General features: G+C 40.1%; 1 protein-coding gene across 2 annotated transcripts in view; it reads left to right on the top strand.

Moving 5' to 3' along the window:
• The window catches only part of ODF2L (outer dense fiber of sperm tails 2 like), a 2421058-nt gene that overhangs the window by 1774752 nt on the left and 633187 nt on the right, over nt 1-13119 (top strand). For both annotated transcript variants that reach the window (XM_044086028.1, XM_044086027.1), the window contains one exon: nt 799-903. In XM_044086028.1, coding sequence (XP_043941963.1) covers nt 799-903 — 105 coding nt within the window. The remainder of the gene's footprint in view (nt 1-798; nt 904-13119) is intronic.

Here is a 13119-nt window from a genome sequence, read left to right as displayed (position 1 = left end):
GTGTGTGTATATATATATATATATATATATATATATATATATATATATATATATATATATATATATATAATGTTTATATATGCATATGTATATTCCTTCTGTTGGGTCATCTTTTCGGCAGTCTCTGTCTGAGGATTTAGTGGAGTTGCAGGGTGTTATGGGAGTGGGAGGAGCTCAAGACGTGAGGAGTCAGTCTTTTGAAAAGGCTGAATCGGATCTGAGGACAGATCCTAGGCCCAGTGGTGAAGACGAATGAAAGAAGACAACACATATACCAAGGCTTGGTAAGTACATAACTCCTAATTCATTGTGAGGTATCATCTTACCCATCTGTTAGTGTTTGTATTAAGTGTCTGTTGGGAATGGCAATTCACACTTGACAACAAAACAGTAGTCCCATACTTAATGTAGTGTCATACTCCTACTAAGTAAAGCATTATTTGTCTTGGGATTTTTTTTTACCTTATTTCTTTTGTTAAAGCTTTTTAATACCTTAGATTTAGCTTCTCCTCCCCTCTAACTGGCTTTGAGACTGTCTTAGAGTGATAATGTAAGAAGGAACTCTGATATGATTTTGTTGAGTTCACTAATAACCAAGATGATATGCAGAGAGACTTCATTCCCATTTTCTTTGTATGCAGTTATATTGATGCTCACTACAGGACATAAAAGCATTTAAAGCAGTGAAAATTGACATTTGATTGGAGTTTTTTTTAATTATTACATTTAAAAACATTACTGAATATACTTTTTGATCAGGAGGAAGACAAATCTTTTTACTGATAATTTTTTCTTCAGGTGCAGGATCTGCTAAGGAAGACTGAGAGAACGAAAGACACAATTGAAAAGCTTTTGAAGGAAAACACTTTAGCAAGTGAAGGAAGGGAGTTGGAAATTGAAAAGGTAATGAAGCAGTTTACAAACTTCTCTTTAACAACTCTTCAGATTTGTTCCACTTTGTAAAATAAGGATTGAAAAAATAGTTATCTGTCTTTGGGCCAGTTCACCAAAATATTTTTTGTGTGGATTTAAGTATTTGTTGATTTATTTACTTCATTATTTGTTTTGGGGAAGTTTACACAAGTAATGGGGCCTACAGTAAGCATTATGCTGTGTGATATAATGAGCAAATCGAAGGAGCTTGTTCAAAATATCACAAAAGTACAAATTGTAAATGAGCATACTTTCACATCTTCCCCAAAAGAAATAATTCAATTTCTTCAGCATACTCTAATCTTAATGAAAAACTCAAAATATTTAATGTTTTATAAAGCATCCCAGAGCACCTAATAAAGTCTTCCATAATAATTATTCATATATTTTATTGTTATTTATTTATTTAACATTTGTTGACCAGGAAAGTCCAACTAGGACAGAGCCCATTTTCAGCAGTGGCCCGGGGAGAAACACTCCAGACGCATGTCTTTGGAATTATGGAATAATGATAGAATAGTTAAATTGGTGATGGCATCCTTTAAATCATATTTCTCAAATCTCATAGTATCTTTTGGCCTTCAAATCTTTGATTTCTCTTCCTTTTCTTCCCTTTTTCTGGCAACTTCCTGTACATTTAATTGAGTGTTCTTTTCAGTTTATTCCTCCTATATGCATATATTCTGCTGTGTGTGCATGTGTGGGTGTGTGTGTGTGTGTGTGTGTGTGGTCACGTGGTTAAAGTGGGTGAATCCAGATCCAGCAGTTACTAGTGGTGTGCCACAGAGCTCAGTGCTGGGACCACTTCTGTTCGCAATATACCTCTCTGAAGTCAAGGCTAATGTGGAAGGCCACTGGATGACAATGTTTGCTGATGACTGCATGCTGGAGCCAATCACTGAATTCCCCAGCAACATAGATATCTATCAAGAGGATTTATATAAGGCAGATGATTGGTGCCAGAACCATGGCCTAACACTAAATGCAAAAAAATGCATTATCTTACCTTTGGGAAGTTAAATATCCCTTCAAATTACAACATCAATAGCACACTCTAAGAGTAGACTCAGAGGTGAGATATCTAGATACACAGATAGATAGCAGCCAGAACTTTAACTGCTATGTGTCCACAGTGGTGAGGAAGTCCTTTTTGCTGGCACAACTTGTAAGTACAGGTATGGCATCCTGATCAAAGGAAATTATAGCCCCGTTGTACTCAGCCCTCATTAAACCAGTAATTGAGTGAAATGTGCCATTTGGCATGTAGTTTGACTAGGCACTTAAAGCAGCTGGAGCAATCTCAAAAGTTTCCCCACAAAGAAAATACAGAGCATAAACAACATGAACAATGTGGCTAGACTAAAAGTCCTATCACTTCGCTCTGTCTGCTGCCGACTGTTAAGAGCTGGGCTGTACCTCACCTACAAGGCACTTAGAAATCCAGCCCCGATGGAGATGCTGCACATCTGCAAGTCAAACAGCATGACGGTCACGTGATCTAGGGATCTAAACTTAGCAACTCAAACAAAACATGCTGGAGAGACAGATTTGTCTCAGAGATTTCCCCTTCTTTGGAACAGGCTTCCCTAGTCAAATTAAGCAGAGCCCTTCACTGGCCCTCTTCAAATGCAGTTTGGATCAATGGGTGGAGAATCACAAATTTACACCTGAGGTAGTGCCTGTTTTCCTTATGAACGGGCAATCTGTAAGATGCTCAATGCACAGGCACAAGTTCATGCCATCCTCTTACCCATACAGGCCATATATTGGGTGAAATTGGGTTATATTGGCTAGGCTTGTAAGGGCCCTTAAGCTGTTAACCTAGTAATGTCCTATGAGCCTGTGTGTGTATGTGTGTGTGTATGTATGTGTGTGTATATATATATATATATATATATATATATATATATATACACACACACACACACACACACACACACACACACACACACTGAAAAAGGGATTTTTGACTAATCTCAGTCGGACAAACCTGATAAACAAAAACATTGACCATTTTTCTCGCTGTAGTGCAATCTCTGAGTTGGTATATTTAATTAGCAGGGTGTGTAGGGGTTGCAGGGGAGCTTGCCACCCTGCAAAAATGTAAAAAAAAAGATTTTTTTTTTATTTTCAGAGTAGACCCATGTGTTATAATATTATTTGTGTGCGTGTGTATGTGTGCATATAAACCCAAACCAAAGATTTGAAAGGTCACAAACCACTAATTAAAAACTGCAAGAAAGACCCAACAAAGCTAGAGTGTTCACTGTGTATTATCTTAAACTTTCTGTCGTGGAGGCCAGGGGATATATGCTGCTTCATACCACCTTACTCGTATGTGCTGGCCTTAAGCCTATAGCACCATTCCTAGACATTATGTTGCAAAACACTCTTAACAGTACCACTAAATGAGAGAGACAGACAACACAGACAGACACTTCACACATATCCATACGCAAGCATAACACGTTTCCCCTTTCCCGATCCTTACAATAACCTTAACCTGTGTGCAGTTACACATACACAAGTATTCCCAATACTGAAACATTAAGTATAAATATTGCTTAATGTTTTGGCATTCTGTAATCTCATACTTATTCTAGCCAATATTGGTTATTCACACTACATTCTGTCAATAGATAACATTTGATCTATCAACAGGCCCCTTACATGGCGAAACATTAGGATATACTTATGGGTGCATTTACTATATGTTCTTAAGGCCATTACTTCCCTCTTTAAAATATACTAATGCTGAGATTGCACAACACTGGAAGTAACACAGAGGAGTATTAGTGGGTCACCAATTTTAACTGACTTATGTGTTTTGAAACATGGATGCCAAGGAATTCCCTTTGAGATCGAAGCTCGAGAGATGAATCTTAGTATCCATGTTGAGAATACCTAATATGTAGTTATGCTGATTTGCTCATAATTCTTTGTATTGCGTGATGATTTATCATCTCCATGTCCTACAAATTAGAAAAAAGTAAGATTTAAAAAAAAAATGTGATATGTTAAGCGGTAAAGCAGTGGGGAGTGGTTGATGTCCTTGTTTCCCTTAAGCAGGGAATATGTAATTGTACCAAAGTAGTTTGTGTACTTTAGTAGACATCAGACATAAACTGGAGTTGAAACAAGCCATTTTTTGTCCTGTTTCTGCAGTTTACTGATCAGAGCTGTCTGCTTTTAGTGCAGACCCAACCTTAACAGCACCTGGGATGCTTAACAGTTGTCAAGCACCCCTCTAAGCATTGTTAAGGTCGAGTCTTTCGCTGTAGCAAAGCTGAACCAGGATGAAGTTTTTCCATTTCTTAGCAAAATCATGATGCTCCACACAGTACAATAACATTCATTATCCCTACTGAACTATGATCTAACATGAAAACAGTTCTTTCAACAAGCAGTGATTTGATGTAATTTAAAATCCAGTCACTGCAAGCAAATTATCAATTGAATATAACCCATTGTATTAATCATATTGATCACTGCTGCAGTAGCCTTAGCTATATGGGATATATCCTGCCAAGGATGTAACAGTCGGCCAGTTTCTAAAGCTTCAGGGAACCTTCCACATGCTCAAACTGTCAGGAAGAACGAGCTGAGCTGACTAAAAGACTGGTTTGGGCGTGAAGCCCTTCAGAGCTTTCCTGCCATCAGACAGAGGAGGCTGAGACCTGAAAGGATAATGCTAAGAACATTAAAAAAATAAATGTCCACACCCTGTCATAAAAAAAAAATCACCAAAAACCAAGAGGAGGAAGGGAGCAGCTACTGCAGCAGTCACGATTTGAACATCTGATGTTATGGTAAATTCAGCATACACAACTGAACTGTGTTCATTATTTTGATCACTGCTGCAGTAGCCTTGGCTATATGAGTAGGTTACCATAGCTAACTACATTTGGAACGTGGAAGGGGAAGAGTCCAGTAGTGCCTAGAGAATGGTCCTTGCAAACTTGATCTGGACCTAGAGAAGGAATCCAGCTTGTATAAGGCTTCATCTTTGGCTTTTTGGAAAGGATTTGGATTCTGGAAGTATTCTAGAAACTGATTCTTGGTCCTCTGTACACACTATTACAAAGCACTATAAGCTGGAATCCTTCTCTAGGTTCAGATCAAGTTTTGCAAGGACCATTCTACAGGGCTCCTGGACTATTCTCCTTCCACCTCCCAAATGTAGTTAGCTATGATAATCTATCCATATAGCTAAGGCTACTGCAGCAGTGATCATTCTAACATTTACTGTTTTGGTATGTTCAACTTACACATCTGTACTTTAATTATATCTATCTATAGCTCTGCATGCATATAGAATGTAACCCATATATATATATATATATATATATATATATATATATATATATACACACACACACACACACACACACACACACACTCCTTTATTGGCTCATAGGGAAGTATTATGCTAGCTGCCCTGCAGGTCATTTTAAGGCTAATCAGTTTCTCTTTCAGATGTAAGAATCAAACCCTGTACCTTGTGTTTGTGAGGTTGACACCTTAACCATTATGCTTATCATTTTCACTGTTGCAGTAGCCTTTGGCTATATTGGTTGTATATTGCACAGGATGCAACAACCGTCTTGCTTCACAAAGCTCTGGCTCATCGCCCCTTGAAGGGAAATCAGCAGACCGAGTGTAAACATTTCCAGTACTTTCCTTCTGCCTCAAGAGGACTCGACTCTTGAGGCTTCACATGAGCAGCAATCATCTTCAAGCTTAGAACAGGGCTTATTTTTATGTACTGGGGGCTAATTTTGTAGGAAAAGTGTACTGCATTTGAAAACTTTTATTTGTGTGTGTACGTTTTAATGATCTGGAAATGTTTTACAGGGCAGGAAGAATATTTTAACTTGAATGCTTCTATAAACTTGGCAGCTTACGGTCATTTATTTTCATCAGGACACTGCAGAAAAGGGACTTTGAGTTATGACAGTTTTTTAGGTTTACTGCTTGTGCTTTACATTTGAAAGGGACTATGTTGAGAAGTGTAAGGGTGAGGGGTGTGTGTTGCTTCTGAACATTTGTCTGACAACTTGTATGTACATTTATTATGTAAATCTTGTATAACTGCCTTCTACTCATTCTGTAAAATGGAGCATTTTCCCGGGCCTCCTCTGAAAATGTAACTTGTGCCCAGTCGGACTTTCCTGGTAAACAAAAGCAATAAAATGCATTTACCTTCCAGCTAACTCCTTCCATCAGCACTTAAATGCAGTCAGGCTTCTTCTTGGAACATGGATACTTATTCCAGTCCAGCTGGGTCTTCCTGCTGTGTCCATAAAAAGAAAAAGGCAAAAAGGCAACAGATTAAGGAGCCCTTGCTGCCACCAAGGTCTCAGACAGTGCCTCAGCTGTTTGTGTAGTGGCCAACCATTGTTACTTGTACCAATCACTTGTTACTCTAGTTTCCTCTGGTTTAACCCTTTTAGCCACCATGGACCTAGGGTCAGCCATGTCCTTTGCAGCTGTTTCATTGCCCATTCCAGGTATGGGAAAACCATATTTTTTGGGTCTGAGAGATATTCCTGGAGATTCTTCTTGGGGTGGCCAGGGAAAGAGAGCTCTTGCCAGGGGTGAGGTGCCATCCTCTAATCAATCTTCTTCCAAAGAAGTCCCTACAAAACAAAAAACAAAACGTTAGACATTGAGGACATGGTGTCTGTTCATAAAGATTATTTCCTTACCTTGTCTGGAAAGTTATGGGCTGTTAATCTTGAAACTCTGAAATTCTTACTAGGGTGCAGTCTCATTAAAGAAGTTCTTGAGGAAGTTTTATCAGAAGATTCTGATATTGACAGAGATAGCCTTGTCCTGATATTAACAGAGATAGGGCTTCTCCTGGGGATTCCTAAGCCCACAACACTGATTCTTAGGAAAGTTGGTCCTCTCCATCTCCCTTTGAGGAGTTTTCCTTTTCACAAACTATTTCCAGGATGACTGAATAACGTTTGTTGTAAAGGTCCATGTTTTACCTGTTCTGAGGAGCTGCAATGGTAGGCTCCAAGTGGATGTGCCATATACTACACCCATCACTCCTGTTTTAGCAGCCTTGAAGAATGGTAAATGCTGCCTGTAATAACCCTGATTCTAAAGATTCAGTCTGCAAAAAGGCAGATAGACTTTATAAAGTACCTCAAGCTAAAAAAATCTTGTTTTCTCATCTTAGATCTGACCCAAATGCATTTTGACTTCTTTGCCAACTGGAAACAGATTTTTGGTCAGTACTAACCCTTCTCTTGTGGATAAAGAAGGTAGTTATTGGACAGATTTGGTAGGAGAATTTTCTTTTCTACCTCAGCATACAGAATTATTAACTACTAAGCACGTATCTGGACGTTTATTCTCAGTTGTGTAGACTGTTTGAGGAAATACTCTGCCACACTTCCTTTAGAAGGTAACTTTTATCTGCACTCTGTTATTTTTGTTATGCCTCAAATATCTGGACATGCTTTGAAGAGTGTGTATGACTGTGCAGATACTGTGGCTAGGGTCAATGCTACTGCTGCCATGTTAAGGCAGTATGGCTGGATACATAACCAAACGTTTGCTGAAGAAGTAAAGTCTGAGATTTGAAACTCTGTGTACTTTTTGCCCTGGGTATGAGCCTCCATCATCTACATCCCAAAATTGGCTTTACACAGAACACTTGGCTGAGCAGAGTATTTGGCCTTGATTCCCAGGCCACTTTCATACTCCCCCTTCTCTCTCTCTCTGGGTTTATGTGCATTCCAGTGTTCACTTGCCCAAGCATTTATACTTTGAATAAATTGTTATACTCACACACCCGCGTACACACACACACACACACACACACACACACACACACACACACACACACACACACACACACACGTATACAGTAATTTACAGGTAAGGCTAGTAATATTCACCACCAACAGCTCTTTTTGTCCTTGTCCCTGGGCTCAGGATGTTGTGCCAGCTGTCAGTATCTCTCTCTGTTCAGTGCCACTTTCCTACTTTCTTTGACAGTCATGAATGTTGCAAGTCATATTTCACACAATGCATCCATCCCTTTGCTGGAAAACCTTGTTTGCTCTTGCCTTCTTCCTTTCTGTCATGAATCATCTTCAACAGATTGTCTCTGCTTTTATGCACATGTGCCCGAACCATACTCATCTGTTCTCTTTGAATTTCTCTGTGATTGGAGCTACTTTGGCTTCTGCTCTGACCCCATTTCTTTGTCTATCCCTCAATGTCCATCTTACCATCCCTCTAAAGCACTTCATCTCAATTACCTCTAGCTTCCTCACCTGTTTTATACACCTTACTTTTCAGCTTTTTTAACATTGCTCTGTCATATAGTATCTACCTGCTGTTAGCCTGACCAAGGGTTATTGGCAAGTAAGTCTCCTGCAGCAAGGGGAGAGGTCAGGCTTTGGAATTCCTTTTGGATTATACAAGTCCACCAGCATGACTTTTGGGATAAGGAAAGCCACAGTAGCTTTCCAGATTTTGGTAGATCACATCCTGGCAAAAGATGGGACTACACTCTTGCTTACCTTTGTAATATTGCAGTCTACAGTTGCTCCTGGCATGGAAATCTTTTCTGCAGGTGGAAAATGGCAGGGTTAACTATTAAGGCTGCAACGATAGGAGGTGCTCTCAGCCATGCCAAGAGAAGTAGGGCAGTAGATGTATGATTTGTGCCAGCACAGCTAGCTGGAAATTTGTAAATAATTATATGTCATTTGTATATCAAAATTATTTGTAGAGATGCTTGTGATGAAAATGTATCTGTGAGGTTTGCTTGTGTTAAAATGTATCAACAGTACACCCTGCTGGAATGAAAAGAAATATACGTGTATCATTGTAATTGAATTAAATGCATATGCTTTAATAAAGGATACTGGAACAGCAAGGGTTAATGAGCTGGCTTATTTTAAGAAAAATAAGGGAAATGTAAATGAGCTGTTAAACCATTAAAATGGCACCTCACAATGCTGAATAGGACAGGAGACTTTAGGTCTGGAAGAAGCCTTTGTTCATTAGCTCAGTAAAAATCAGGGATGCCCCAGGCACTGCCATAAACATTTAAGATGTGTATTGTAGCCGTCTGTCCTAAATTCCTGTCTCAGCTCCATAGGGGATTACTGCGAGAACCTAGAGTCAGGTGACCAGATGAGGTCATTCTGCAAGCCATCTTGGGTATTATATTTTACAGGGAATAATTTCTGAGGAGAGAGTATTCTGTGTTGGGGAACCTGACTAGAAAAACTGCTCATGTATTTTATTGTGCCTTGCTCTATCAAGTAAGTTATTAAGGAATAGCAATTCTCCTAGATTCAGTCAGGAATATGGTGAAGCTTAGTTTAGAGATTGTTTTTCTTTATTTATATGAGTCTGTCCATGAATGTTATTTTCAATATTCCCTGTGACATGAACTCTGTGGTTTACTGTGACTATATATTTTCATGCTCTTTTATTATTTGTTATTAAATATATATATTTTTTTATTGTAGAAGGTCCTTTTAGAAAGTTATTAACCTTTGAGAGTGCTTATATTTGTTTGGTGACACTGTGTGGGCCACCCCCAGAAGGCCTAGCCATCTTGGTCAATTACTACCATTTGTATTAGTATTAATATTACACAGTATAACTGGACACTCTTTGTTAAGGACCTTAGAGTAGTTGATTATGGAGTGTCTGTTCACAGTGATAACTACCTTATACTCTGGGCAGAAGGGGGCACAGCAGATAAATCTGTGCCAGCATTTCCCAGGTGTGTGTGTCATCTACTTGGGACAGGGACATGAAGCACTGGGTTTACAGAGAGGGTGCTGGAGAGCTTGGCTTGGACAACCTGGCTGAGGACCTAACCCTACAGCTGTACCAGTGGGCAGTCTTACTCGGGACCCGAATGGAGACAGATATAGAGAAATCCAGACCCCGGGCTGAGTGTGTTCCCTGTGTGCTCTTAACAGAAATTGTGGTTGATGCAGAGAGGTCTGCATTTGGAAATGCTGAGTAAATCCACTTGTATTCCCAGTGCATGTCCCTCTCCAGTATCAGTGATAAGGATTGAAGCTCCTTGATTACTGGCCCACATTGGGGATGTCACATATTGGTGGCAGTGCTGACCATCACATATTGGTAGTAGTGGTGGGACCATCATGCATCACAAAAGCCATCAGCATTAAAGCAGAAATTGTAGAAGTGTCATACCTTTGTCACAGAGTAGGAGGTGGTATGACTTGGCCAAAGCCTGCCAAAGAGAAGCCTAGCCCTGCTACTAAGTGAGGTACTAGAGGAAATCTCCCCCCTGCTATAGTACGACAACCATTCCCCTTAAAGACATCATCAGAAACAGACCAGACAAGTTTGTCTGAACACTGACCTGTGAAAAACATTCTGAATGCTTGAGAGAGACCTTGAGTGGACTCCCTGTGTTAGCCAGTCCTGACTACAATCAAGGATTTATTGTCCAGACAGATGTTTTTAGAGATGGTGTAGGGCTGTATTTAACCAGGTTTCCTTAATGGGAAAATAGCAGCCCATATTCCATACTATATCTCAGGCAAAGAATAGCTCATAGAGGAATTGTGTGCAGTTGTTTAAAAGTAGTGTGTGGACATAGTTTAAGCTCTACAAATCTTCAACCCTACCTGTGTGGCAGAAAGATCACCATGATTACAGACCATAACCACTTAGAGATTGCACAGTATTAGCATGCAACATAAGCCTTTTAGAGGGAACTTGGTTAGCACTGCAGTCCTACAGCATGACTATCCACCACAGAAGAGCTATCAGTAATGCCAATGCAGATGGCCTGTCAAGAAAGAGAACAGGGTAATGTGCCAGAAGAATGCACTCTTTTCCCCAAGTGTCATTTTTCAGGGTGTCTCAATAGAACATGCTTTTGAGGTCTAGATGGATGGAAATGATGTGATGTTTGAATAAAAATCTGCCACTGCTTTTTAAGTTGGACTATAACAGATTTATGACCTACCGTTAAGCCTTACAAAATCTGCAGTAGTAATCTAAAAATGTGTGACTGAATCTGTGATATTTGCTTTTAGTAGCATGAAAAGATGTCAACATTTGTAATGTTTTAAAATTATGTTGTAATTGTGACCTTTTTCTAAGCAGTACGTAGAAAATTATAGAAAATAAAAAAGACAGTTAGGCACCCTTCTTAAAGGATGCCAGCAGCAGCCTAGTCACCAGTCCACAGGATATCAAAGGCAAATGGAAGGAGTATTTCTAGAAGCTTCTGAATGAAGAAAATGCCACAGAAGCTATATTACCCCAGATGTAGCCTACAATGAAGAGGCGGAGGAACCCACCCTTGAAGAAGAAGTAAGAACATCACCATGGAAATGAAGTCAATTATAGCAGCAGTGTCATATGAGGTCACAGCAGATATCTTTAAATTGCTAGATGATATAGGGGAGAAATGCTTCGTGAGGGTACTAGTGGCAGTATGGAGAGAAAGGTGTATCCCCATTGACTAGAGAATAGTCATAACAGTGCCACTGCACAAGAACAAAGGAGATATCCACAACTGTGGGCAGTACAGAGGTATGAAACTCTTATCTCACTGCATGAAAGTTCTGGAGAGGGTGATAAATAAATAGAAAGTAAGATGGGAGATGAGCAGTTTGGATTCAGATTAGGATGCAGCAAACCAACCTGATGTTTGCAGTGAGACAGGTAGTTGTGAAGAAGCTGAACTATCTGTCTCACACCAAACATCAACTAGGCATTCCTACACTTGAAAAAACATATGGCAAGGTCCCAAGAAAGCTGATTTGGGCAGTCCAGTGGTGGTTGAAGTCCCAGAAACATTGGCAGAATTAGTGCAGGCTGTGTACAAGGACCCAGTGACTTGAGTATGAATAATGTTCAGTTTCACAGAGGAGTTCCCAGTGAAAGTGTGTGTGTGTGTGCGTGCAGTAGGATTCAGCTCTGAGCCCATGTCTGTTCATACTGATACCCCCACAGAGCCACTGTTAAAGATGCATCTGCCCTGGACATGGGGTAAGTATCTGTTTGACTATTCATTTTTCTTGTAATCTACACAGAAGCTAGTACTGCCATCTTTCTTTGGCAACAGCACAACCAGTATGGTCCAGAAAATATACTGGACTCCTGGGTTACTCCTAGACCCAACATATCTTTCAGTTCCTATCCCCTTTCAGTTCTTATCCCAGGATCTGCTTAAGTCATTCAGGCACTCTAGAAGGGGCCTGTCTGATGGGCTGCTGGTCTCTGTGTTCATAAGATGCTTCATGAGGTGGGTACATGCTGGCTTACCAGTAAACAGGTCCCCACACATCTGTTATACTGCCCAGATCTCCTGATCCTCAGTAGGAAGTAGCTGTTGTGAAAGGGATACTTCATCTGCTAAGGTATCACACCAAGCCTTGCCGAGAAAGTTTACCAGAAAATCCTCCTTTATTTTCTCATGTAAACCACTGAAGATGCTGAATACTAGTGTCTCTCAGTCATGGCAGGGGTTCATCATTCAATCCTTTTGCTGGTGTGCTTGTACTAGGCACTCTTGTACCATTCCTGTGAGCTCCATATGTCAGGTCCAGAAGTGCAGAAGAAATTTCATAACAGATTCCTTCTAGGAATGATGGTCAGCTTCACATTCATCAGGAGTTATTTCTGAGGGTCTCCATGCTTTGTGACCATACAGCAACTTAGAGGGTAAAATCCCTATGGATTCCTAGGGCATAACTATGTATGCTAAGAGAAGGGGCAGGTACCTGCCCCACATCCTCTTAACTAGTTTACAAGTGCTGTCAGCATGGTATTTAGTATTGCATTGGACACCTCCAAACGACCATTGGTGTGGTGATGGTAGGTGAGTAGTCTTTAAATGCTTTACCCCACACTGCTTCCACAAAGAGGCCAATAGCTGCAACATAACATTGGCACCTCACTGGCTGTCAGTAGTTCTGTTGGGAGACATACCCTTCTAGCAGTGTATTTGCCACCTTCTCTGTCTCACTAGAGGACAAGACCCACCACCCCAAGGTATCTAATAGAATAGTCCAGTACCACCAGGATATTTGTCTTACCTGTAGAGTTTGGGGGACTAAGAGATCCATAATGTCTGTACCTACTGTCTAAAATGGTTCTTCAATAAGCAAAGACATTAAAGCAGATTTAGTCATAAATCCTGCCTTTCCAACT

This window comes from Protopterus annectens, chromosome 10.part0 (assembly GCF_019279795.1).
Source record: "Protopterus annectens isolate FY-2018-M chromosome 10.part0, PAN1.0, whole genome shotgun sequence".
Classification (NCBI taxonomy): Eukaryota; Metazoa; Chordata; order Ceratodontiformes; family Protopteridae; genus Protopterus; species Protopterus annectens.
This window is presented reverse-complemented; position numbering and strand designations above follow the sequence as displayed.